The sequence below is a fragment of the Lepidochelys kempii genome, chromosome 1 (assembly GCF_965140265.1).
Source record: "Lepidochelys kempii isolate rLepKem1 chromosome 1, rLepKem1.hap2, whole genome shotgun sequence".
NCBI classification, from domain to species: domain Eukaryota; kingdom Metazoa; phylum Chordata; order Testudines; family Cheloniidae; genus Lepidochelys; species Lepidochelys kempii.
In genome coordinates this window covers 209,750,716-209,778,449 of record NC_133256.1, presented here as the reverse complement: position 1 = coordinate 209,778,449, position 27,734 = coordinate 209,750,716, and the positions used below count along the sequence as shown (strand labels likewise).

Below are 27,734 nucleotides of genomic sequence, written 5' to 3'. Positions count from 1 at the left end.
CAAATAGGCCCACAACTCCTCTCAGTCTCTGGTTGTTCATTCGTCCTTTATTTCCTGCAGTCACACCCCTGACCCTCCTTCTCAACCTTGGGACTCTAGTCTAGGGGGAAGGAGATGGCAGGTGGTTGGCCTGGGAATTCCAGATGCTTCTCTCATTCTCACCCAATCGCTGAAGAGTAAGAAAATCCCCCACCCAAAAAGGTCCCAAGAACTTTCTCCTGCTTTGCTTCTATACAAATATGGATGGTTCTATTGGAAGAAAGAAATGGGGGGAGCCTAGCTTGTTAGTTCTAAGTGACAAAATAATTCTCAGGTCAAGGGAGTGAATATGAATCTGGGCACCAGGGCACTTCCTGTTCTCCTCATGATGCAATCATTTTGTTTGACATGATCTGATGTCACTGAGAAGCAAGCTGCATCCCTCCCCATTTTGGGGGCAAGTGAACTAATAAATTGCCCTAAACACCTCCACCCCATGTCCCGAAGCTACCAGGCCAGCGTGTGGCCCTGCCTCCTGCTGTCACGCCTTGCTCAGAACTCATCCCTGGCTCGCAGCTTCTGGGGTTGCTGCCCAGACTCTGAGCCTGACGTACGTCTCCGGCTTGTGGATCTGGCTCTTCCCTTGGGCGTAGGGGGCTCTGGTGAAGCCCCACTGTGGTCAGCCCTCATATGCTCCTCGACATCTGTGTGTGATGATTCCTGCTCCATGTCCCCCTGTCTCATCAGGTCCTCAGCCTCCATCCGCTCCTGCAACCAGAGGAGGAGAGGAGTTTGGTACAGCCCCTTTCCAGTTGGGGTCTCCACCCTGCCCCTCAGCACACATCCCTGCAATGGAACCAGGTACACTGTTCTCCCCAGTAGGGTCCCAGCCCTATCCTGCAGGACTCACACAGTGTTGCCACCCTCAAGAGATAAAAAAATCCATGAGTCAGACCCTTAAAAATCATGAGATTTGCACACACAAGAAAAACCCAACCTCACAAAAACCCCAATCATAAGATTTTTAAAATATCTATTATATTGTGTTTTTTCGGTCTCTGCCTCCCCATCCCTGTGTGCGTGTGTCACAAGCCATGCTGCCCACTCCCCCACATGGAATGGGTTTTATCCCCTGCTGCAGGAACTCACCCACACATCGGCCCATCTCCTCTCAGCAATTAACACTGTCCCCCCACTGCACTCGGTTCTGCCTCCTTAGCCCCCATCAGTTCAGTCCCCGCAGCCTCACCTGTGCTCCTCCTGGGGTTCTTCACTCCCCCTTCTAGGCCTGGGGCTGCAGCAGGGTCCCCCTCCCCCTTCCCAGGCTGGGGGGGAGGCTCTTCAACTCCCCCTACATCTTCCAAGGCTGGGTCTTGGGGGGGGTGGGGGAGGGGGAGGAGAGGTACTGGCCTGTCCTGCTGCTCCCTCCCCTGGGATTCCTCCTGGGCTTGATAGGGCAATCCCTCTCAACTGCTCTCCCCAGTGGAGCCTCACCCAGCCCTGGTGGGAGCCCTCACACACTGCTCCCATTACTAGGCCCTGCTCTGGAGGAGGGATGTACTCACAAGCCGTTCTCCACCATGGAACCTGGCCCTGTCCTGGTGCAATCCTCCCAGGGTACTCCCTCCATGGGCCCCTGACTACCCAAGAGGCGGCATTACCTGCTCTGCATGTTCCGGAGAGAGGGTGTACCAGAGGGCAATGGCACAGCGCCTCCCACGGGTCACTGCCCACACACCATGAGGATTCTCCCCTCCAGAGTTGAAGGCCACCAGCCTCCCACATTTGGGGTGCACCTGAGCCTGCCACAGAGAGGAGGAAGTGATAAAGCCAGGGGTCTCACAGGCTACACCCCTAGCTCTATGAATGGCCCTTCCCGCATCAGCAATTCACCTGGGAGGCTGAACTGGGGTACGGCTCCTGTAGCATTAAGGAAGTGGGCTTTGACAGGGACTCTGACTTCAACCAAAAGCTGCCCATGGACAAAATGGGCAGCAGGGAGGGGTAGAAAGGGAGAGAAAGAGGAAAAGGAAAAAAGAAAAGCACGTTTGGGACAGAAACAGAAAGACAGATACACAGAGGCTGTCAGAGGATGGGACACAGCAGCCAGGAAGGTGTTAACTTCTCCCCTGTCCTGAGATTTTCCTAAATTTGCCTTTGGCTGCCCCAATTTGAATCTGCTGACTTGCCTGGGCTGGATTATTTTGGAGGGGCCTAGCACACAACTGGCTCCCCCTCCCCAGCATCTGCCTTCAAGGTTAACTCCCATCCCTTCAGCCACCCTCCTACCCCGGGCCAGGCTCAGACTTACCGTAATGGTCACTGCATCCAGTTCAGTGAAGAACAGGTCCCCACCATGGAAGTCATCATTGAGGTAGAGGATCCCACTGTGGAAAGGAGGAGACAGCAGCTGGATAGTGGAGAACTGTCATTCCCCAAGTCTCCTGACCTGGCGAGGGGCTCCCTGCTGGGCTCAAACCTCCCACTCTCCAAAAAGGCTCCTGGGGTGATCATGGAATTACAGCCAAGTGAGCTTTATGGCTGTGCCAAGGCAAACTGGTTGCAACAATAATTAAAAACAATAAGAAAACTCCTAGAAGTTCATGATCTGATGGGCTACAGCCTGCATGGATTCTACAAAGGAAAATTTTATCTCACTGATCTCTTAGAAGTCTTTGAATGTGTCAGTAAAACATAACGGAGAATCAATGGACATAATTTATTTAGACTTTCAAAAAGCTTTGATAAGGTTCCACATAAGAAGCTACTGAAGTAGTAAAGTCACAGGATGAGAGGCAGTGTTATAATGGAGCAAAAAATTGGCTCCAGTACAGAAAATAAAGAGTAGGAATAAATGGTCAGTTTTCATCCTGCCTAAGGATTAAGAGCAGGGGCCTCAAGGGTCTGTACTAGGCTTAATATATTTATTAATGATCTGGAAAGGGCCCTGGGTAAGCAACGAGAAAGCAAAATCTGCAGATGACACAGCATTATTTGGGTCAGAGAGACAAACACGCTAGGGGAATGAGCAACATGGTAGCAAATGAAATTCAGTACTGATGAATGCAAAGCAACACACAGTGAAGGAAAATAATTAAATGATTTGTACACCTTGTATGGTTTTAAATTTACTGTATCAGCTCAGGAAAGTCAGGATGTCACTATAGACAGCTGAGTGATGACCTTTCCTCAATGAGGAGCTGTGGTCAAAAAAGCAACCAAGATGCTAGGATGCATAAAGAACGGTAATAATATGGAGAATACCATAATGCCTTTATATACATCACTAGTGTGTCCTCAACTGGATACTCAGCACTGATCACCCCATCGCCAAAGGATACTGCAGAACTAGAGTAGTTCAGAGAAGATCAATGAGCATGATCAAGGGCTTGGAAATACCATTGCATGAAGAGAGACTGAACAGACTGGAATCACTTGGGAGAGTTGCCTTAGAAAAGGGTGGGAATAAGAAGGGACTGGGATGGGGTGCACTCACCTCTTGCTAGTGCCCCCGGTCGAGTATGTGTGTGCCTGCACTTTTTCCCCCCTCAATTTCTTGTGCTCACAGTGCCTCGTCAGCCACTGCACTTGTCAGCCGGGTCTTCGGTGACTCAGCCCTCTGGCCAAGTCACACTGTCCATGTGTGAAACAAACCCACCCCTTCTGGGGTACACACTCCAAATGTCCCCAGTGTCCTGCAGCCCTCTCTGGGCTCAGTCTTCTAAAACAGTTCCACAGGGTCCATCACAGTATCCTCAGTTGGGTGTGTCCTCTACAGCCCTCCCCAGGCTCAGTCTTTAACCAGCCCAACAGGGCCCATCATGATGCCCTAGGTCGGTCCAGCCAGGTTGAAAGGCTCCTACTCTGGAACAGAGCAGCATCCTGAGGGCTTCTTCCCTGGGGACTCCTTGCCTCTACTTGAGTCCCCAGTGACCCCAGCCTTCCTGGACTCAGTTCTCTGACCACAGCTCCCTGCTGAGTCAGTCCCAGTAGTGCAGTCCCCTTCCCCGGGGTGCCACAGTTCTAATTCCCTTCCTTAGGGCATAGCCAATTCCTCACAGTGGGTGGTCCCAACCCAAGGACTCTTTAAGTATAGCAGCCTTGTACTGCATCCCTTTACTAATTGCTGCTCTATGTTTCCCTGGGCCACTTTCCTGTAGCCCATCTTAGTTGAGTCCCAGCAGCCAACCAGAAGCTATCCTGGTTCCTGCCAGTAACTACCTGCTTTGGCCCCTGCAGCCAGCTAGGAGCACCTCTTGCTCCCCTAGTCCCTGCAAGCAGACTGAACTCATTATGGCCCTGCAGCTCCTTTTATACAAGTCTGTTGGGCCCTCATTGGCAGCTCCCTGCAGCCCCTTTCTTGATTGGCTGCATCCCATGCAGCCACTCTAGTCAGCCTGGAGGTCCTCCCTATTGCTCTTTTTTTAGGGCAGGGTGTGGCAGGGCTGCGAGGCCTCCAGCAGGGGGCCTCAGGGCCTAGTTCACCCCCTCAAAGGAACATTATGAAAGTTGATTCAATAGTGATTGGTCTAGTGAAGAGACATCAAAAACTTTTGTTCTCCCCTTCTTGGAACACAAGAACAAGGGGACAGTGATGGTGTATACAGTAACTCCTCACTTAACATTCTAGTTATGTTCCTGAAAAATGCAACTTTAAGTGAAACGATGTTAAAGTAATCCAATTTTCCCATAAGATTTAATGTAAATGTGGGGGGTTACCCATTCCAAGGAAATTTTTTTTTGGCAAACAAAAGGCATTATATACTGTACAATACTGTGGTTGGGAAGTGCCCCTGGCTTACTCTACACAGGCACAGCCTGCTGCAGACAAGGACGCTAGGAAGCACCTTCGCAGCAGCAGTGGCAGCTTACCTGGAGAAGAATAGGCGCCAACTTTGCCAGGGGATGCCTCTTCCTGTCCCTGCTTCACTCCAGGCCAACCTCTTCCCACCCCAACTCCACCTCCTCTCCAGAGCACACTGCATCCCCGCTTCTTCCCCCATCCCCCAAAAGTCCTAAGTGCCGCCAAACAGCTGTTTGGCGGTGCTTAGGACTTTCTGGGAGGGAGGGGGAAGGAGTGGAGACGTGGCGCTTCCCCACTCCTTCCCCTCCCTCCCAGCGCTTCGCGCTTAGGACTTTCTGGGAGGGAGGAGGAGGAGCGGAGATGCAGTGCTTCCCTGCTCTTCCCCCTCCCTTCGAGCACTTCCCTGCTGCCAAACACCTGTTTGGCGCTGCTTAGGATTTTCTGGGAGGGGGGAGGGGTGGAGACGCAGTGCTTCCTCACTCCTCCCCCTCCCTCCCAGAAAGTCCTAAGTGCTGCCAAACAGCTGTTTGGTGGTGGCGGAAGCGCTGGGAGGGATGGGGAGAAGGCGGAGAAGAGGAACTAGTGCAATGCTCCCTTATAAATTTGCTGCTCTTCCACAAAATCTTACAAGCAGTGGACAGAGCAGGCAACCAAACGACGTTATAAGGGAGCATTGCACAACTTTAAACAAGCATGTTCCCTAATTGAGCAGCGATGTAACTCTGAAACAACGTTAACCGGGAGGACATTAAGTGAGGAGTTATTGTATAAACTTGGTGAAAAATGTGGGCATTTGTTCCAGGTCAGTTGTAAGACCCTGGGGATAAAAATGGACATCAACAAATTGTTGTGGTTGATGACAGCCAACAACAGTGGGTGGCCCAACAACAGTAGCAGTACAACTAGCTGTTCCAGCAAATGGCTACCCAACAACAAGAGCAAGCAGCCCAAGCATAGGTGCCAGCTTCCTCCGAGCCCGGGTGATGCTCAACCCCAGGCTCCACCCCCATCCAACCCCTTCCCCCAAACCCTGACCTCTTCCCACCCAGTTCGACCCCCTCCCCCCAGAATGCTCCATCCTCACTCCTCCCCATCCCTCCCAGAGCCTCCTGCATGCCGCAAAACAGCTGATCGCAGCAGGTGGCAGACACTGGGAGGGAGGGGGAGGTGCTGACTGGTGGGCCCACAGGTGGGTGGGAGGAATTGTGGGGGGGGGAGGGACACTTGGTTGCCCGTGGATGCTAAGCTCCCACTAATTTTTTTCCAGGGGTGCTCCAGCCCTGGAGAACCCACGGAGTTGGCACCTATGAGCCCAACAACAACACCAGCAACATCAGCTCATCTGGGAGCTGGTTACATAACAGCAAGAACAGCAACAACATTTGGTTCAACAGGTGGCAGCCATTTTACAACCCCACTGGGAACTGCGTGGCAACGTGGGCAGCGGTGACCATGAGATGGTCGAGTTCAGGATCCTGACTAAAGGAAGAAAGGAGAGCAGCAGAATACGGACCCTGGACTTCAGAAAAGCAGACTTTGACTCCCTCAGGGAACTGATGGGCAGGATCCCCTGGGAGGCTAATATGAGGAGGAAAGGAGTCCAGGAGAGCTGGCTGTATTTTAAAGAAGCCTTATTGAGGGCATAGGAACAAACCATCCTGATGTGCAGAAAGAATAGCAAATATGTCAGATGACCAGCTTGGCTTAGCAGAGAAATCTTCCGTAAACACAAAAAGGAAGCTTGCAAGAAATGGAAACATGGACAGATGACTAGGGAGGAGTGTAAAATTATTGCTTGAGCAGACGGGGTGTAATCGGGAAGGCCAAAGCACAATTGGAGTTGGATCTAGCAAGGAGTGTGAGGGTAACAAGAAGGGTTTCTACAGGTATGTAAGCAACAAGAAGAAGGTCAGGGAAAGTGTGAGACACTTACTGAATGGGGGAGGCAACCTAGTAACAGATGATGTGGAAAAAGCTGAAGTAGTCAATGCTTTTTTTGCCTCGGTCTTCACAGACAAGGTCAGCTACCAGACTGCTGCACTGGGCAGCACAGTATGGGGAGGAGGTGAGCAGCCCTCAGTGGTGAAAGAACAGGTTAAGGACTGTTTAGAAAAGCTGGACATGCACAGGTCCATGGGGCCAGATCTAATGCATCCGAGGGTGCTGAAGGAGTTGGCTGATGTGATTGCAGAGCCACTGGCCATTATCTTTGAAAACTTGTGGCGATCAGGGGAGGTCCTGGACAATTGTAAAAGGCAAATATAGTGCCCATCTTTAAAAAAAGGAAGAAGGAGAATCCAGGGAACTACTCAGTCTCTGGAAAAATCATGGAGCAGGTCCTCAAGGAATCCATTCTGAAGCAGTTGAAGGAGAGGAAGGTGATCAGGAACAGTCAACATGAATTCACCGAGGGCAAGTCATGCCTGACCAATCTGATTGTCCTATATGATGAGATAACTGGCTCTGTGGATATGGGAAAAGCGGTGGATGTGATATATCTTGACTTTAGTAAAGCTTTTGATAAGGTCTCCCACAGTATTCTTGCCAGCAAGTTAAAAAAGTATGGATTGGATAAATGGACTATAAGGTGGGTAGAAAGTTGGCTAGATCGTCAGGCTCAACAGGTAGTGATCAACAGCTCGATGTCTAGTTGGCAGCCAGTATCCAGTGGAGTGATCCAGGCAGGGCTGTCTTTACCCATACGCAAAGTACGCAGCTGCATAGGGCACCAGGAAATTTGCATGCTGCTCCAGCCCCTGCCACGCCTCTTCCCCAGGGCCCCCGACCCTGCTGTGCCCTAGCCCCGCCTCTTCCCCCTCTCTTCCCCACCTCAGCCCCGCCCCCATTCCACAAGTGGTCGGTCCTGCACTCACTGATAAGTAGAGCAACCTGGCCCCAGCCTGCTCCGCTCCCCTGGCTCCCACCCGCGCAGCCAGCGAGTGCTGGGGGGCTGTTCCCCCCTCCCCCCAAGCCTGGGAGCCAGGGGAGCAGAGCAGGCTGGGGCCGGGTCACTCCACTTCCCACAGGAAGTGGCCAACCCCCTTCCCCCCCAATCCCCCACGGAGGCCTGGGGCCAGCCCCCCACCCCTGCTCCCGCCCACGGAGGCCTGGGGCGGGGCCCCACACAGTCCCCTGTGGAGGCCTGGGGCCCCACACAGCCCCCCCACGGGGGGTGGGCTGCGTAGGGCACCAAAATAGCTAGGGACGGCCCTGGATTCAGGTGTCTGTCCTGGGGCCGGTTTTGTTCAACATCTTCATTAATGATCTGAATGATGGCATGGACTGCACCCTCAGCAAGTTCGTAGATGACACTAAACTGGGGGGAGAGGTAGATATGTTGGAGGGTAGGGATAGGGTCCAGAGTGACCAAAAAAACTGGAGGATTGGGCTAAAAGAAATCTGATGAGATTCAACAAGGACAAGTGCAGAATCCTGCACTTAGGACAGAAGAATGCCATGCACGGCTACAGGCTGGGGACCGACTGGCTAAGCAGCAATTCTGCAGAAAAGGACCTGGGGATTACAGTGGACGAGAAGATGGATATAAGTCAACAGTATGCCCTTGTTGCCAAGAAAGCTAACCACATATTGGGCTGTATAAATAGGAGTATTGCCAGCAGATTGAGGGACGTGATTATTCCCGTCTATTCAGCACTGGCTACATCTGGAATATTGTGTCCAGTTTTAGGCCCCTTACTACAGAAAGGATGTGGACAAATTGGAGAGAGTCCAGTGAAGGGCAATGAAAATTATTAGAGGGCTGGGGCGCAAGACTTATGAGGAGAGGTTGAGGGCTCTGGGCTTATTTAGTCTGTGGAAGAGAAGAGTGAGGGGGGATTTGATAGTAGCCTTCAACTACCTGAAGGAGGGTTCCAAAGACGATGGAGCTAGGCTGTTCTCAGTGGTGGCAGATGACCAACCAAAGAGCAATGGCTCAAGTTGTGGTGGGGGAGGTCTAGATTGCATATTAGGAAAAACTATTTCACTAGGAGGGTGGTGAAGCACTGGAATGGGTTACCTAGGGAGGTTGTGGAATCTCCACTCTTAGAGGTTTTTAAGGCTCAGCTTGACAAAGCCCTGGCTGGGATGATTTAGTTGGGGTTGGTCCTGCTTTGAGCAGGGGGTTGGATAGATGACCTCCTGAGGTCTCTTCCAACCCTAATTTTCTATGATTCTACGATAAGTGTGAATCTAGTTGCTGGGACCTTGAGCCTCACCATGATATCATAGAATCATAGAATATCAGGGTTGGAAGGGACCTCAGGAGGTCATCTAGTCCAACCCCCTGCTCAAAGCAGGACCAATCCCCAACTAAGCCATCCCAGCCAGGGCTTTGTCAAGCCTGACCTTAAAAACTTCTAAGGAAGGAGATTCTACCACCTCCCTATGTAGTGCATTCCAGTGTTTCACCACCCTCCTAGTGAAAAGGTTTTTCCTAATATCCAACCTAAACCTCCCTCACTGCAACTTGAGACCATTACTCCTTGTCCTGTCCTCTTCTACCACTGAGAATAGTCTAGAACCATCCTCTCTGGAACCACCTCTCAGGTAGTTGAAAGCAGCTATCAAATCCCCCCTCATTCTTCTCTTCTGCAGACTAAACAATCCCAGTTCCCTCAGCCTCTCCTCATAACTCATGTGTTCCAGACCCCTAATCATTTTTGTTGCCCTTCACTGGACTCTCTCCAATTTATCCACATCCTTCTTGTAGTGTGGGGCCCAAAACTGGACACAGTACTCCAGATGAAGCCTCACCAATGTCGAATAGAGGGGAACAATCACGTCCCTCGATCTGCTCGCTATGCCCCTACTTATACATCCCAAAATGCCATTGGCCTTCTTGGCAACAAGGGCACACTGCTGACTCATATCCAGCTTCTCGTCCACTGTCACCCCTAGGTCCTTTTCTGCAGAACTGCTGCCTAGCCATTCGGTCCCTAGTCTGTAGCTGTGCATTGGGTTCTTCCGTCCTAAGTGCAGGACCCTGCACTTATCCTTATTGAACCTCATCAGATTTCTTTTGGCCCAATCCTCCAATTTGTCAATATGAACACCCCAGTCAAACTCATGAAGATTGGGCCAAGCTATGACCCTGAAGCTCTCCTAGTCACTTTTGAGAGGGTTGCCACAGCAGCTCGATGACCAGCTGAACACTGGGCTGTTTTACTGGCACCAAATCTTACCAGGACGGCTCAATTTGCATACCAGAAGCTTGATGCCACTGATTCCCAGGACTATGCCTACATCAAGGAGGCCATTTTGGATACCTTTGTTATGGTAGAAACCCACTGATAGCACCTTCACCAGGAAAGATTTCCCCAGGGGGCCCTGCTCTGGGCAGTGCCACAGAGTCTTTAAGGAACATTGGTAGCAGTGGCTCCAGCCTGAAAAGCAGACTGGGGAACAGGTGACCAAACAAGTGGCTCTGGAACAGTTTATGCAGATTCTCCCAGCTGAGGCGTCAAAGTGGCTGTTGTGAAACTTGACTGAAGTCATCAGGCTGTCCGAAAATTATTTACTGGCTGCAGGCCTGATGGCGGGAACATCCAAGACAGAAAATGCTCATCCCAGGGGGTCAGTGACTGCAGACCACAGTGCCTGCCATGGAGGCACCCCCCAGGGAACCAAATGTCAAGTCCTCCCCAACAGGCAAGCAGCATTATGACAAAACCTGTAAGCCTGGCCCCAAGGGGAGGAAACGGGGGGGGAGCCCAGTCCTGAAGAAAGGCCCCTGCACAGGCATCCAACTTTCCCCAGAGCAGGCCAGGGGTGGAAAAATCCCCTCAGCCCAGGAGTTGCTTCTCATGCAGACAATGAGTTTATTTCAGCCACGACTGCCCCTTCATGGAGTGCTCCTATGGGTAGGCATTGCCAGCAGTCACCCGGGCTACAGAAAGAGGCCCAGCCAAGATGTTAGACTCTCTATGGATCAATGGAGTAGAAATGCCGGCCCTAACAGACTTGTGGTGCAGTCACACACTGATCACAGAGCAATTAGCAAGACTCAGAGATAACCCAGGGGAAACCATCTCTCTCCAGTGCGTGCACAGTGATATCTGACATATTCCACGAGGGAGGTACAACTCACAGTAGGAAGCCACACAGGAAAATTATGGGCAGGTGTGGCCCATACATTAGTCTACCCAGTGATTTTAGGCAGGGACTGGGAATTCTTCCAGGAGGTCAAAAAATTATGAGGTAACAAACCCCTGAAAGGGAAACGTAGTAGGAATAGAGAGCCTGAGACATGAGGCCTTGTATAAGGGTCCCTGGTATAAGGCGTAAGGCCTGAACTAAAGTCAGGCCCCATTACAAAACATGCCTACTTCCAAGTTCACTGAATGTGGCAAGAACAGGGCTAGTATTGCAAAAACACAAACACTGGAAGAAGTGCTAGATACAGGACAATTGCATAAACACATTCCAGAAGGATCGTTCCAGAATACCCCGATACCAAGTTAACGTATAAACAGTCTCCCTAAAAATGATCCAGGGACATAGTGACCCCTCCTAAAGATAAGGTCAGGATGACAGGGTGATGAATAGAGATGTTTTGATAGAACCAACATGTAAAGCTACTGGCCAGGCAGTAAGATCCATCTAAAGTGGTAAGGAAGGCAGGGATGGTCAATTATGATATTCACCAGCCAGGGAAGAGAAAAGGAATGCAGATTCATCATGTGAACCTGCTAATGGCCTGGCGGGAACAGGAAGGCCGGCCTCCTCATAGCACCAGCTCCACCCGAGTTCAGCCCACAGGCATCCTTGGGCCGCAATGCTGGATTGGTATCCACAGTGAAGAACTACAGCCTGAACAAAAATAATAGTTACTATGACTAATGGAAGCTTTCCCGCAGTCTTCTCAGCACTGCCAGGATGCACCCACCTGGCCTACACACCACATGGACACTCAACAAGGAAAAAAGGTCCGAGAGAGCCTCCAATCCCTGCCACAGAAGATGTGGGAGATGGTTCCCCAGGAACTACAGGCCATGTTAAACTCAGGGGTGGTTGAGGAGCCCCCTTGCACTGGTGCTGCAATCTGACTTGTCAACCAGATTCTGCATCAATTTCCAGAGAGTAAATGATATACTGAAGTTCAATGTATACCCTATGCCTAGAGTAGAAAAGTTGCTAGACAGGCCTGGGGCTGCCAAGTACATATCCACTCTTGACCCTATGAAGGGTTATTGGCAGATACTTCTGACAACCGTAGCACGAGAGAAGACAGCATTCTATACACCGTTTGGTCTCTACCAATTTCAGATCATGCCCTTCAGCCTTCATAGAGCCACGGCCACCTTCCAACAACTGATGGACCATGTACTTTGATGACACAGGCGTACATCGACGACATCATCATTTATAGTTACGACTGGAATGATCACTGAAGACACCTCACCACGATACTGCAATCCCTCAAAGAGGCAGGGCTAACGGCCAACCTGGCCAAGTACAGACTGCCAGCCAAGAGGTGGGCATCTGAAGCCACTAGTGGGTAAAGTACAAGCCTTAGAGCAATGGCCCATATCAACCACAAAAAAGCAGGTGCGTCACTTCCTGGGCCTTGCTGGATACTACAGACACTTTGTACCAGGGTTTGCCACCATTGCCGACCCCTGGATAGACCTGATAAAGTACGTGAGCCCTAAGAAAATTTGATGGTCTGAAGCCTGCGACAAGGCATTTAAGCTGAAAGAACAGCTAAGCCAAGAACCAGTGCTTTCACTCCTGGACTTTTCCAGGTGATTCACTTTGCAGACAGATGCAGGTCTTGGAGCAGTATTTTCGTAGGCGTTGACAGAGGAGAACACCCCATCCTATACCTCAGCCAGAAGCTGTTTCATTGAAAAATATTCTACTCCATCATCGAGAAGGAAGCTCTGGCTACGAAACGGGCTGTAGACGCATTATGATACTATCTGTTGGGGAATCCTTTTAGTGACAGATCATGCTCCTCTTCTCTGGCTGAACTCAGTGAAGGATATCAACCGAATGATCATGCGGAGGAACCTTTGCTGCAGCCCTATCATTTTCAAGTACTTCACTGAGAGGGTGGGACCATAAGAATGAAGATTTTTTTTCATGGGCAGGGGAAGAATGAGAACCACCAGGGAGCACCCCAGCACCAAACTTGAGGGGGAGGGTGTGTGATGGGGTGTATAACTGCTTCAGTTTCAAGAGCAACTCTGGGCCCAAATGACCCCACGCTGGTGCACCTGCAGAGCATGCTCCAGATGGAGGAGGGAACTTAAAAGGAAGGCAGACAGCTTAGAAGGGGGCTGACCAAGCAGGGGGAAGGACCTACCTTGGGAGCCCCTGAGAAGGGGTGCTACAGGAGCCTTCTGTGACATTTTATACCAGTGGTTCTTAACCTTTACTGCAGCCTGCACCCCTTTGGTTCTCAAAATATGTTCTCGCACCTCTTATCAAAAATCAAAATATGTTCTCGCACCCCTTATCAAAAATCGTTGAAGTAGGTCAGTTTTTTAAACCTAGATATGTTTTTTGTTTGTATATTACAGTAATCATTAAAACACATATAATGTTAATAAATACATAGGTTTGATGAAACAAAGTAGTTGTACTTACGTGCCTGTGCTTAATTTGTGTTTTCGATGACTTACCTTCTAAACAAATCTGGCATGTCTCGCACCGCAGAAAGGACATCTTGCACCCCCAGGGGGTGTGTGCACCCCAGGTTAAGAACCACTGTTCTATACCTTGGGGGAGCATACTGTAACCCCCATTGTCCTCATTTTCATATAATCGTGATCTTACATATCAAGCATGCCTTGTAAGGTATCAGGGGAAAGGTTATGATCAGCTGAAAGTCATTTCTCTATCCATATACGTGTATCATTAATGCATATGAAGTTATGAGAATTGTGTTGTATGGTGGTCACTAAAGCATGCTCCCCAGAGGCAACAGTAAGAAAAGTAACCAATGCCCAGGCGGGGTATCAAACAACCCATCAACAACCATTGTCCAGCAAGGGAGCTACAATGCAATGACTCGCCTGCATGGGACCACACCAGGGGAATTGCTCAACCTCTCTTGGAGAGATTCAGTAATCCCCTTCAGACATGCCTGGACTTGTGCTCCCCAAGCACATGGACTGAGGGTACAAAACAGACAGTGTGGACACATACTGGGCCCTTCTCCTGCCCCCACCTATGTTGCAAGCAACCAAGACACTGAGAAGAATACAAGACTCCAACACAGGAGATTGGCCCAGGTTTAAAGAACTGTATATTAAGGACTGTAATATCCAGTGGGGTGAGAAAAACTGCATAATTTGGTTGCTGCCCAGTCTAATAGGGTTGAGAGTTTAGACTGTGTGCTTATATTTTATTTCTTTTGGTAACTAACTCTTTTTGCCTATTACTTAATATCACTTAAAATCGACCTTTTATAATCAATACATTTGTTTAATTGTTTATCTTTACCAGTGAGTCTGTATGAAGTGTGGGGCACATCTGCTCATGTTTTACAAAGGCTGGTGTATGTCCTCTTTCCATTCTTGAAGTGGTGAACCAATTAATATATTTACACTGCCCATCTTGAGCAGTGCAAGACGGTGTATTCCTGGAGTACAGTGCTGGGAGCTGGGGGGATTTGGCTCTGAGGCCTTTCTCTGCATGATTCATGAGTGGCTCTGGGAGCACTCATGCAATCTAGCTGTGTGTGGGGCTCCACATCCGGTTGTGCTGAGTGATCTCAGCACCTGGAGGGGTTGCTGCTGGTCACTAGCAAGGCATGAGAGACAGCCCAAGCTGGAGAGAATTAAGGGGGCATAGCGGTCCCATGGTCCCAGGCTGCACCCCAGGGATCCCATCACACCTTCCTCTGGAAAAGAGGAGCATAACTGCTGGGCCCAGGCAGACTGAAGGTGCTGTTAGTACCTTTCTCTGTTACCTGCTCACAGCAGTCTGCAAAACTTGGACTATACAGTGGGTGGTAGGAAGTGGCCTTGGGAGGGCAGCCTTAAGGTGCTGGATTTGTGGTAACCTTTCCATAGTTCTGGGTTGGAGCCTGATGGCAGGGCCGTCCTTAGGCATACACAGGATACGCAGCTGCGTAGGGCACCACATAATTTGGGGCACCAAATTTCATGGTGCCCATGGCAGTTGCATGCTTCGTATGGGGCACTGGCTCCAGTGGCCAGCCCCATCCCCCAGCCAGCCCCCCTGCTCCACCCCCGCCCTGCCCCCATTCGACCCCTTCCTCCAAGGCTCCGCCCCTGTTCCGCTCCACCCCACTGCTTTCCACCCCCACCCCACCCCTTCCCCCAAACTCCCTCTCCCAAGCGACAAGGCCCACGGGATTATTAGGGGTACTGGAGCCGGCAGAAGGGTTCAGGCCCGCCCCAGGACTCACCAGCGACAGCAGTGGGAAGCAGAGTGACCCGGCCCCAGCCCGCTCCACTCCACCAGCTCCCAGCCAGGTTGCTCCGCTTCCTGCTGCTGGAGAGTGCAGGGGCGGCCCTGACCCCTCCTCCAAGCCCCCTACCCCAAGTAACAGGGCTGGGAGCTGGGAGAGCGGAGCGGGCTGGGGCTGGGTTGCTCTGCTTCCCACTGCCACCACTGAGTGTGGGGGGGTGGGCCTGACTCCTGCTGCCGGTGCCAGATCCCCCACTAATCCCCTGCACAGTCCTGGGCATCCAGGAGCTTCCCTGCTGCTGCACCCCAGAGCTCCTGCCCCGATGGCCCTGCAGCCCTTGAGCACAGCCCCTTCCCCCCATGGAGGGCCTGGCCCTGCAGTGGAGCAGCCACTCCCCCCGTGGGAGGTGTGTGCAGGTGCTCGGGCTGCACAGGGCACCACCATAGGTAGGGACAGCCCTGCCCGATGGAGTGGAGGGCCAGGGCTCCCCTACCAACCCCTCTCCACAGTAAGGAGAGCATGGCCCAGTAACCATTGGGCAATGCTTCCAGCAAGCACTGACCATCACAGGGACACTCAATGACACTGAAAGGTGGGAAATTCAGAACTACAGAGGAAATGCTTTCCTGCCCAATTTGGGATTACACTGTGGAAATCACTGCCCCAGAAAGTTGCTGAGGCCATGCACTTAGCAAGATTCAGAAAGAGACTGGAAATTCCTATGGATAACAAGGCTACCCAGAGTTGTCATAGTTAATGACCACAAACATTTTAGAAGGGATGTTAAACCTCATGCTTCAGGGTTTACATCAATCCCTAACAATTAGAGACCAGGGTGAGACCTAACATGGGGGGCAGATTATCCCACATCTGCCTATGGGGTATTCTGCTCTTTCCTCTGAAGAAGTTGGTCCTGGCTACAGTCACAGACAGGACACTGAACTAGACAGATTCATAGATTCCAAGGCCAGAAGGGACCAGATGTCAGGTCTGCTCCAGTCCAGCAATCCCTCTGTACCTATGTAACTCAGGGGTCCCTCTCACCCTGCAGTGACAGTGCTCTCTGGAGCTGGGGAGATATTCTCACCCCTGACACTCTCAGCTCTGGGGTTCCCTCTAGTCTTACCTGTAGTCCCTGTACACGTAGGCAGGTGGTTCTCTCCAGCATTCTTTCCCCTCAGGATCCAAGAGACAGTTATCAGCATGAACTGGGTGACTGAGATCCATGCGATCATCCTGGTCCCCTAAAACAGGACATTGCAGGGGAACATTCACACCTTAGGAGGATACAGCAGGCAAAGGGCACCCTGAGTGTGAGGGGAGGGGACACAGCTGGGATTAGAGGTGAGCAGGAGCACGGAGACTCTGAGTGTGAAGGGAAGGGACACAGCTGGGATTTGGGGTGAGCAGGGACATCCCCTGAACGTAAGGGGAGGGGATTCTCTAGGGGGAATATGGCTAGGATTGGGCTTTCATAGAATCATAGACTACAAGGGTTGGGAGGGACCTCAGGAGGTCATCTAGTCCAACCCTCTCTCTTCACAGACAAGGTCAGCTCCCAGACTACTGCACTGGGCAGCACAGCATGGGGAGGAGGTGACCAGGACTCTGTGGAGAAAGAAGTGGTTAGGGACTATTTAGAAAAGCTGGATGAGCACAAGTCCATGGGGCCGGATCCGCTGCATCTGAGAGTGCTAAAGGAGTTGGCGGATGTGATTGCAGAGCCATTGGCCATTATCTTTGAAAACTCATGACCATCGGGGGAGGTCCTGGACAACTGGATAAAGGCTAATGTAGTGCCCATCTTTAAAAAAGGGAAGGAGGATCCGGGGAACTATAGGCCAGTCGGCCTCACCTCAGTCCCTGGAAAAATCATGGAGCAGGTCCTCAAGGATTCAATTCTGAAGCACTTAGAGGAGAGGAAAGTGATCAGGAACAGTCAGCATGGATTCACCAAGGGCAAGTCATACCTGACTAGTCTAATTGCCTTCTATGATGAGATAACTGGCTCTGTGGATGAGGGGAAACCAGTGGACGTGTTATTCCTTGACTTTAGCAAAGCCTTTGATATGGTTTCCCACAGTATTCTTGCCAGCAAGTTAAAGAAGTATGGGCTGGATGAATGGACTATAAGTTGGATAGAAAGCAGTCTAGATCGTCGGGCTCAATGGGTAGTGATCAATGGCTCCATGTCTAGTTGGCAGCCAGTATCAAGTAGAATGCCCCAAGGTTCGGTCCTGGGGCCGGTTTTGTTCAATATCTTCATTAATGATCTGGAGGATGGCGTGGATTGCACCCTCAGCAAGTTTGCAGATGACACTAAACTGGGAGGAGAGGTAGATACACTGGAGGGTAGGGATAGGATACAGAGGGCCCTGGACAAATTAGAGGATTGGGCCAAAAGAAATCTGAGGAGGTTCAACAAGGACAAGTGCAGAGTCCTGCACTTAAGATGGAAGAATCCCATGCACCGCTACAGACTAGGGACCGAATAGCTAGGCAGCAGGTCTGCAGAAAAGGACCTAGGGGTTACAGTGGATGAGAAGCTGGATATGAGTCAACAGTATGCCCTTCTTGCCAAGAAGGCTAACGGCATTTTGGGCTGTTTAAGTAGGGTGTAGTGGGGTGGTCACCCGCTCTTGCCCTGTGGGGCTTAAAAGCCAGCCCTGGGAGACAGCCAGGGCTCAGGGCCAGAAAAGCTAGGCTGATTGGGGAAATGGCTGCAGCTGGGTCTATAAAGGGGCTGCTAGGCTGAAGCTTAGCTAGTCTCTCTCTGCATTCAGAGAGAGAAGGGCCTGGCTCCAGGGATCTGAGGGAGTACCTAGATTGGAGCAGAGCTGAGAGGGAAAGGCCAGGGAAGCTCCGGCCTGGAAACCCCCAGGCTGCGAGGCCTAGATTAGGGCCTGTTAGGTACTGGGTTTGCAAGGGGGTTGCCCACGGGTAGACAGAGGTAGCAGGTCCCACCCCCCTTGCCGGTGATGAGTGGCAGTCTGCCCTGGGGAGAGGGGCTAAGCGATGACTGGCAGTAGCCAAGACTGAGGCGAGGTGGGGGTAGTGGGTGGGGGTTCCCCGGGGAGGGAAGACCCTCAGGGATTGTTGGGGATTACTGCCAGGGGGCAGCACCCCAGTGGGAGGAGGCACCGGGTCGTGGGAGGGACCAGGCCCAGTGGTAAGAAGGATCACCAGACAGCAGAGGGCGCTCCAGAGGCTGACACGCTAATTCCCGCAGACAAGCAGCAGGAGACGCTGCCGGGTGAATCCGAACCATTACATAGGGGCATTGCCAGCAGATCGAGGGACGTGATCATTCCCCTCTATTCGATATTGGTGAGGCTTCATCTGGAGTACTGTGTCCAGTTTTGGGCCCCACACTATAAGAAGGATGTGGAAAAATTGGAAAGCGCCCAGCAGAGGGCAACAAAAATGATTAGGGGACTGGAACACATGACTTATGAGGAGAGGCTGAGGGAACTGGGTTTATTTAGTCTGCAGAAGAGAAGAATGAGGGGGGATTTGATAGCTGCTTTCAACTACCTGAAAGGGGGTTCCAAAGAGGATGGTTCTAGAACCCCCTTTCAGGTAGTTGAAAGCAGCTATCAAATCCCCCCTCATTCTTCTCTTCTGCAGACTAAATAATCCCAGTTCCCTCAACCTCTCCTGATAAGTCATGTGCTCCAGCCCCCTAATCATTTTTGTTGCCCTCTGCTGGACTCTTTCCAATTTTTCCACGTCCTTCTTGTAGTGTGGGGCCCAAAACTGGACACAGTACTCAGATGAGGCCTTACCATTGCCAAATAGAGGGGAATGATCACGTCCCTTGATCTGCTGGGAATACTCCTACTTATACAGCCCAAAATGCCGTTAGCCTTCTTAGCAAGAAGGGCACACTGTTGACTCATATCTAGCTTCTTGTCCAGTGTAACCCCTAGGTCCTTATCTGCAGAACTGCTGCCTAGCCACTTGGTCCCTAGTCTGTAGCGGTGCCTGGGATTCTTTCGTCCTAAGTGCAGGACTCTGCACTTGTCCTTGTTGAACCTCATCAGATTTCTTTTGGCCCAATCCTCCAATTTGTCTAGGTCCCTCTGTATCCCATCCCTACCCTCCAGCATATCTACCACTCCTCCCAGTTTAGTGTCATCTGCAAACTTGCTGAGGGTGCAATCCACGCCATCTTCCAGACCATTAACAAAGATATTGAACAAAACTGGCCCCAGAACCGACCCTTGGGGCACTCTGCTTCATACCGGCTGCCAACTAGACATGGAGCCTTTCTTTACCCTCTATAGCCGTGCGGCACACGAGGTGTGTGAATGAGAAATGGAGCCTTTTCCCAGGGGTGAAATAGGACTCTACGATTTTCCGGGATTTCTCGCTGGCATGCAGGAGCAGTTTGGCATCTCTCCAGTTCACGGTCCCATCCTGTGCCAGCTGGAAGGTAAAAACAAGCTTGTGAGAAACCTCAAGCGTAAAGAACACATCTGTGAGAAACAACATGTGTGTGCAAGGGAGCAGCATGCCTGTGAGAAATCCTGTGTTCATACACATGCATAAGCAAGGATATGAGTGTGAAAATCCTGTGATTGTACACTTGCAGGAGAGAAAAAAGCCATGAGAAATATCACCTCCATGAAAAACACCCTCCTGGGTGCCAGAGGGAAAGAAGCACTCTGGGAAACGACAGAGGAAACAAAACCCCTGAGACAGCCCCCTGAGAAGCAGGATAGAAACACACAGCCTGTGCCTGTGTGAAACAGCCTGACTGTGAGGGTAACGAGACCGAGAGAGACGCCCCAAACGAGCCCGTGGGAGGGGAGCATACATGTGAGAGAAATTTGCCCTGGGAACCCCTCACCCCCACATACAAGAGAGCAGGCCTGCAAGACAGTCCATGGACATGGGCCAGAGAGAGAAGAACACTCCTGTGAACCCTCACCACCAACAGGCAAGCGAGCAAGCAGCTGGAGCCCCAGGAACTCCCTGAGACAAGCTACGCCCATGGGATGGGACCCTAACACATGCTGAGGCACTGATGTTGGATCATATTAAAGAAGTTCTGTATTAAAATCACAAATGAGTTTGATTCCCCATAGTTTAAATTCCAGGGTATTACTAATTAAGAGGTCTCTTGGTTTTTGGTACTGTTTCTCTCCCTCTGTGTGTGAAACTTGCAAGCTGCTAATTGTGTTAGTACATTCTAAGACAGAGTCTGTTCTCAAAGCAATTCACAGAGAGAGAGACTCAAAGCAATACTCTAACAACAGAAACAGCACCCAGAGACTCCCCACCCTTTTGTTGTATTAACAATTGTGATTAAAATAGAGATAGAGGATGTATGCGGATGGATGCTTGGTGTAGATAATAACTGAATGATCAGGGAGGTGCCAGCCTAAGAATCCAGTGTCCATCGGCTGAAGAAGGCGTCAAGCGGAAATAACCAGAGGACCCCCAGAGGGCAGACTGGAATCCACCCAACAGCCTCAGGAATGGGAGAACCAAAGAACAAGATAACATCTTGGAGCCGTCAGGAATGTGCTATCTGCTGATTGATTCAGCAACAGCATGATGAAGCAATTCCCATAGACTGGCATAGGAAGAAATTCCTATAAAAATAGACTCTAAAAAGTGAGAACTTGGGGGTCTGATTCTGCAAACCAACTTCCAGGAGCATCAGATGAGCATCTGACAAGGCCCTGCTCCCTCCTCATGTCCAGGCCACCTGGCCAGTGGCTTGGCATGAGCAACTCTAAGGCTGGTAACTATGATAACAACCTTGCAGAACCTGTGTGTGTGTGTGTGTTTGTGTTTGTATGAATGAATGTGTGAATAAATATGAGATTGAATGGAATGTTACAACTATAACTAACTGCTTACTATGATTCTTTCTGTATTCACAATAAATGTGGTATTTTGCCTTTTCCCCTTTAATAAGATCCTGCTGGTTTTTATTTTATTGGTATAACACTGAGCCATTTACCTGCAAAGCCTTTAACACTGTTAACCCTTCAAATCTCTCATGGGGGGTGTGAGGGGACTGTCTGCCCCGGTAACCATCTTCCGTGCTGCCAGCTGCCTGAAATAGATTGGAAGGTAGTTTCAAACCTGGTGTCCCTGCTTCTTCCCTCCACCCTGATGTTACAGCATCTCTGCTGAGGATGGTAGCACGGGCCAGTGAAGGCTCTCCCCCGCCCCCCACCTCTCTTGTGTCAAAGTGCCCCTGTAGGTTCCTGTCCTCACCTTTGCCAGACGGAGAATGTCCTTACATTCGGAATCAGTCAGGACTCTGTCAAAGACGACCCGCTGGGATCCATTCAGCTGGTGAGAATCCACAGTGACGGTGATGCCCTCAAAAGTGAATGGACCTGGGCAGGGGGAGGGAGAAAGGGCTCAGCCTCCTTGTGGGTTCTGCCTGGATCTGCAGAAGCAGCTGAGAATCCAATAAGATCCCTAGACTACACCGAAAGGAACAAAATCTGGCAAAACAAATCACCCCCCTTTTTCACTCTCAGATCTTGTACCCACCTCTTACCCGTAGAAACACTGTATTACTGATTGCTGTTAGTAGTTTTCAGGGTCGGGGAGGGAGGGGGGGCCTTGTTTCAGAGTTATCAGCCCCCTTTAAGCCCCATATCTGATCTCCGGACAGGAGAAATTATAAAAATGCCCAAGCCGGGGCAAGGTCTCCTGTATGTTACCACAGAGCATCCTCGGGAGCCAGGCCTGGCCCAGACTGAGCCCTGCAGGAGCTGGGAATACAGGAGTCTGTGCTGGGCAGCTTACAGCACCCACCCAGTAACAATGTAGTAATGTATTTCCAAGCTTAGCAAAGCCTCTATCGCCTCTTCTCTCCCCATTGCAGAACTGATCCATCTGTAACTGAGCCTGTTGGATTGACATGGCTTAAGCCCAAACGATTCAACAGGTCCACACTAGCTGTGCAGAATCATGGCAGGTTTGCTCTACATCTACATTCGCATTGTGCCAAGTTGTTCCAGCTGCAATGCCCTCGAGGCTCCTACCCCACAGTTCCCGGAAGCAGTGTATACTTGAAGATTTTGCCAGGCAACCTGTGCACTGTTGGGAAGTAAGTCTGCATCCACACTGGCATTAAAATCATTGAGCCTGGAACAGTAGAGGCTGGGGCAGTATTTAGCCCTGCCTTTCAGTGGTCTCTGTCTCCCATTCTAGGCTCTTTTACTCACCCCTCTGCTCCTGCTCTCCCACATCCAGATTCTCCAGCCTCTGCTTCTTCTGATTCTCACTTGGGAGCAAGGGAGAGACATAGACAGGGGCTGTCAGTATCCAGAGATATAGTCCCTAGCTCCCTCCTCAGTCAGACACTCAGCAATAAGTCAGAGTCACAGTCATAGATTCCAAGGCCAGAAGGGACCATTGTGATCATTTAGTCAGACTTCCTGTAGAACACTAGTAATGCACCCCCATCTCTGCTAGTTCACTCCTTTCCCTTCCAGACATCATCACTCCCATACTCAGCACGCCTTCAACTCAGTCCAAGTAGGCTGGTTTGGCTCTTACCTGTGTTTCTGCTTCAGACTTCCAGGAATCAGCTCATCAGGGGTCCAAGGGTCCTAAAGAAACAAAATCAGGGGCTCAGTCACCCAGCAAACCACTCCCATGCTGGATCAGACAAATGGACCTGCCTAGTCCAGTGCCCCTCTTCCGCCCAGGCCAGATCAGACAACTGGGCCTGTCTTGTCTGTGTCCCTGCCTCTGACGCTGCTCAAAGGGATGCATAAAGTCCCAATAATGCCCCACATGGGAATTCCTTCCTGCTCCTTCACCCCCAGCTGGGGCTCACATCGGGTCCCACGAGCAGGAGAAAGTTGGGCTTTGAGAATCTTCTTTTCACCTTGGAGGTCACATCAGTGTCTAACTCTTACAGTGCCAGGATAATATCTTGCTGAAGTGAGTTCCACAGGTTAATGAGCAATAAATTGCCCTCTTGAGACTAGGGCAAGGAGAACTCAGCCCTCTGAAAGAAGATGCAGCTACTTACAGGGTCATTAAAAGTTCCTCCCAGATGCTCCACTGCATAGTAAATCAGCTTCTTCTCCATCAGAGATCTCTGCACATACTGCTGAATGTTCTGGAGATGCACACAACTGTCAAACAACCATCCCACAAAGGGGATCCAACCCTACCCTGGGGAGACCCCCATCCATATCCCAACCGCACACAGGCATGGTGATTCTGCCCTGGGGAGACCCTGGCCTGATGATCTGTATGTGGGGGAGTCAGTCTCCATCTTAATTCAGCCCTGGACTCTGCACACCCACACATAGAGGCATCTCTTCCCAATGCGACCACAATGCTGGCCCAGCCATAGGGGGTGAGAGGAGATTCAGAGAAGGCAGAATTGGAGGAGTGTTGCTGGTACCTCTCTAGCTGTGATTGATGCTCCTTCTCCCAGCTCCACCCAATACCGTTTCATCTTCTCCAACATGAGTTCATCCGAAGGATAGAAGAGCAAGTAAGAAGCAGCACATTCAGCAGCCAGTGCCTGGTTCCCAACTGGGGCAGAGGCAGAGAAGGAGATGGGCATAATAAGGCTCTGCAACTATGGCTCAGATCCTCAAAGGTATTTATGCATTTAACTCCTATTATGATCAATGGCCGTTAGGCACCTACCCATATCTCTGAAGTTCTGGGATTATGAAACTATTGTTATTAGTAAATATTTTATACAATGGCAGCATCCAGAGGTCCCAGTCAGGATCAGGGCCCCATTGTGCCTGCCGTTGCAGATGCACAAGAAGACACTCCCTGCCCTGACGGGCTTAAGATCTAAAGGCAGAAGCAGACAAAGGGTGGGCGATGGGGATACACCAGACAAGCAGTGAGCCTGGGGAAGAACTGGCTCAGTTTGCTAGCTCCAAGGAGCTTTCTCAGTGAGGTTAGGAGGTTGTGCGGGGAGGGGGAGGACAGGAGCAGGAGAAGGGAAGGATGGGAAAGAGACTGCCACAGCTCGTCACCTGCCTGGCCATGATCAGCAGGCTGGGTTTGAGAGGCCTCATGGCAGGGGACTGGAGGAGGAGGAGGCAGTGGCCGTTTGGATTTTACTGGGGTGTTTTCCCCATGCATGGGGGTAGTGTGGGTGGGAGCACTCAGGGCTGAAGGGAGAAACTGACTGGTGGTGGAATGCTGGCAAAGTGACCATGGGGATCAATCTCAGTAGATCAGCCAGCCAGGGCAGGGTTAACTCACAAAGGGCCTTACTGGGAAAGCCAAGGGGGTTGTGTCTGACGAGGAGATGCAGGAAGAGCCGGCAGAGGGACGCCCAGGCGAGGCTGACGTGGTCAGATCCCCGAGAAGGTGGTTTTAACAGCAGCGTTCTAAACAGACTTGAAAGGAGGAAGGGCTGGAGAAGAAGAGGTCACCATAGACAGGATGTGAGACGAGAGTTTTGGCCATGGGGACAGAGAGGAAAGCCAGGATTTTAGTGATGTCGTTTGAGGAAAAGGAGCCAGATTAAAAATGACCTGAACATGTGGGTTCAGTGAGAAGGGCAATTCAAAGACGGACCCTGGCTTACAGGCCTCAGTGACTGGGAGGATGGTGAGGCTGTCCATGGTGATGGAGAAAAAGAGCAATGGGGATGGGCTTGGAGGAGAAGGATCAAGAGCTTAGTTAGTCTTGCACCATCCACCTGGTATCACACTGCCCCAGCTGGGTACAGCAGAGCTGGGCAGCTGCAGGGACTTTCTCTCTCCACTTGCTAGTGTCACAGCACCACCTGCTGGCCTGTGTCTCTGCTTACCTTGATCATAAGCAAACTGCAATAAATCCAAATGGGATGGTATGAAATCATCTGTGGCTGAAACCTGTCCTGGCTTGGTGGCAACTTCAAGGACACAGTGCTGCCTGCACTTCAGGACCTGAGTATAATGGGCTGAAAGGGAAAGAGAGGGAATGAAGGGCAGCACCTCCAGCAGTATAACAGTTCCCTCTTTTGCCAGGCCAGGATGCTGGGAGATGGCACGTGTCCAGAGTAGGCAGAATGACATGTCCAGCAACACAGTACCCCTCAGTGCCTCTATACTACCTGCAATGGCTTCATAAAGGCCGGGTTGCATCTCCTCCTCTGTGCCATCCTCCTGGGGCCCCTCACACAGAGCTCGACAATCCTCCAGTGCCAATAGTACCTCTTCGAGTGACTCCTCCAGCTTCACAGCAGCCTGCAGGTACTCGTCCACATTGTACAGCTGCACCCCAGTCTTGTATGCCTCCTGAAAAGGAACATAGAGCCATGTCCCCTGGTTAATGTCTGGGCCGCACCCTTCTTGCTCAGTTGGTAATGGGTTACCCAGGACTTTGGATCACTCAGAGGGCAGCGCTGCCATCTAGGGGCCTGTTTGTATTGGCTATGGAAACCCCCAGGTCTCAGGCCATGACCCCTGTGGGGAGATGGAGCAGGGGTGGGGAAGCCAGGCTTTATCTTGGGCCCTGACCACTAGGAGTAAGTTGGCAGGCTTTGCTGAAGTGTTCCCCAGGTGTACAGATCTTCATGGGGATCTCACCCAGTATGGTGTGGCCTGCAGGTCTCGGAAACTCTCTAGCTTCACCCCTGCCATGCGCTGATATTTCTCCATGTCCTCACGCATCTGTAGGTGCTGGGGATTGGCCACGAAAAACGTGTGAGCTGCTGACACCGCTTCATCCAGCTTCTTCAGCTGCAAAGACAACACAGTACACAGAGAGCAATTGCCATGTCCTGGGCAGACCTTTCTCATGTCTAAAAAACCCACTCCACCAACCCCCTCCCACGTGCCTTTAGCTGTCCTTGCATTGGAACTGTTCTTGTAGAATAGGCCTAAAAACTATGTGCCATGCTGAACCCTTTGGATATGATGAGATGCGAACTCATCCACACACCTCCCTCATTTCCCCATCTGCCTGCCTGAGCCTCCCACCCCATTTTGTGCCCCATCCATCTCCCATGTCTGGCATTGTAGTTATTATTGTAGGACCTAATTATAAACAGTGTCATGCTGTCCCTTGCTAGATGTGATGAGATGAAACCTCTACTCTGGTGTTCCCACCCATTCCTGATTTTCTTTCACTTTCCCCAGCTGATTGCCTAATTCTGGAGGATCTACACACAAACAATACACTATCTTGCTTGCTGTATGAGTGGCGGTGGACCAGACACAGGCTGTTCCCATTGTCAGATTGGTGTCTCTTCTCTGGGTAGCCTAAAAATCACAGGGGGCAGGTGCGGAAATGCAAGAGTCATTAACACCCGTGCATATGCATAACCAAGGTTGACAGTGGCAGTAGGGCTGGAGGCTGGAGAAGTAGAGCGAAGACCCTAACTGTACCTGGGAGGCATGGGGACTCTGGTTCCTCCCAGGGAGGTTCCCCAAGCCTAGCCCTCCCCCTGGGTCCCTCCCCAGCAGAGGGGTGCAGGCAGGGGAAGGAAGCTGGGAGGCAGGAGGATGTCCGTGTAGCCACATCAGCAGCGGGGATAGGACCTTGCTCCCTCCCCTCACCTGGAATAAGGCCACCTGGAGGTAGTTGTAGGGCTCCCTCTGCTCGAAGTCCTCCTGGATCTCCCTGCTGGCCCTGTGAAGGGAGGGCTCCGAGCCCAGCCGGCGCCCCAGGCACTCCCCCAGGCACTCGGCGCGCTGCAGGACCCTGTCGAAGAAGCGGGTCTCCCAGGAGGGAGCGACCGGCGGGCCCACGAAGCCGCTCTCTTCCCTGCATCTGCTCTGGCAGCCGCGCCGCGCCTCCAGCAGCTGCGAATAGCTGTGCAGGGCGCGCTGCAGCAGCTCGGCCGCCCGGGGCCAGTCCCGCGCGAAGTAGGCCCGGACCCCATCGGCGTAGAGCAGATCGTAGGGGAGCAGCCGCCCCGAGCCTGGGGAGAAGAGGGACGTGCCCGGAGCAGAGAGGGCGAGGAGGAGGAGGAGGAGGGAGGCCATGACAGAGCAGGGGGAGAGGGCTGGGAGAGCGCAGCGGAGAGAGAGAAGACGCAGCTAGACGGAAGGGCTCGGGGCAGAGGGACCCCACCGCGGGGCTCGCTGGAGGAAGGAGGCGGAGGCCCCGCTCTCGATGCTGTTTGGCTGGGATGGGAGTGGGGAAGTTGGATAGAGAGACCAGGGAGGCGCTAGGGGATAGAAATTCTTCCCAAGTGGCGAGCCAAGGCAGCGGAGCAGGGCCTGCGCCGTGTGCGTGGCTTCCTTGGAGGGAAGTCTGCAGAAAGGGGCCGATGGTAAGAAGGAGATAGCCAGACACGCACAGAGCCACATACCCCAGGAAACGTGGCTGCTTTCAGGGATCCTCCTCCCTACTGGTCCCTTACACCCTGCCGGCAGGAATCAAATCTGGATCGAGCGGCGTCAAGCCGCGGGAACATTTTAGCGTTCTCACCCAACCCACCCACTGTAGTGTGTAAACCACCGCCCCTTTCTCCCTCCGACCCCCCACCCCCAAATCCCCTGCCTGGAGCAGTGGTTAAAAGGCTGGCAGCCAAGCAATTACGCTGGACACTGGTATCTTGATTTGCAAAGGTACCAAGTGTCTGCAGTGCCATCGACTGCAGTAAAGGTTGGC

The 27,734-nt window shown here is 51.7% G+C and overlaps 1 protein-coding gene across 2 annotated transcripts; it reads right to left on the bottom strand.

Moving 5' to 3' along the window:
• Positions 1 to 27: 27 nt before the first annotated feature.
• On the bottom strand, positions 28 to 27,536 carry P3H3 (prolyl 3-hydroxylase 3). 2 transcript variants are annotated; one of them, XM_073311654.1, is made up of 15 exons: positions 26,675 to 27,534; positions 25,703 to 25,855; positions 25,228 to 25,411; positions 24,943 to 25,074; positions 23,563 to 23,696; positions 23,182 to 23,271; positions 22,701 to 22,753; positions 22,367 to 22,425; positions 21,402 to 21,526; positions 21,142 to 21,237; positions 19,445 to 19,595; positions 16,294 to 16,411; positions 2,291 to 2,366; positions 1,641 to 1,781; positions 28 to 747 (listed from the first exon to the last, which is right to left on the bottom strand). In XM_073311654.1, exons 1-15 carry the CDS (start codon positions 27,101 to 27,103, stop codon positions 532 to 534), a joined length of 2,157 nt encoding a protein of 718 aa, XP_073167755.1. In that variant the 5' UTR covers positions 27,104 to 27,534; the 3' UTR covers positions 28 to 531. The 2 variants fall into 2 exon arrangements, with proteins under 2 accessions (XP_073167755.1, XP_073167766.1); XM_073311665.1 differs by lacking the exon at positions 1,641 to 1,781 and having other exon boundaries at positions 26,675 to 27,536.
• Positions 27,537 to 27,734: the final 198 nt, after the last annotated feature.

Bases quoted from the DNA above. Each gene is read 5' to 3' on its own strand.
- P3H3 (XM_073311654.1), bottom strand. From the start codon at position 27,103: ATGGCCTCCCTCCTCCTCCTCCTCCTCGCCCTCTCTGCTCCGGGCACG. The intron at 25,412-25,702 runs GTGAGATCCCCA...GTTCCTTTTCAG, and splicing joins TGCAGGCCACACCATACTGG to GAGGCATACAAGACTGGGGT. The intron at 23,272-23,562 runs GTACCAGCAACA...GTGCATCTCCAG, and splicing joins CATCAATCACAGCTAGAGAG to AACATTCAGCAGTATGTGCA.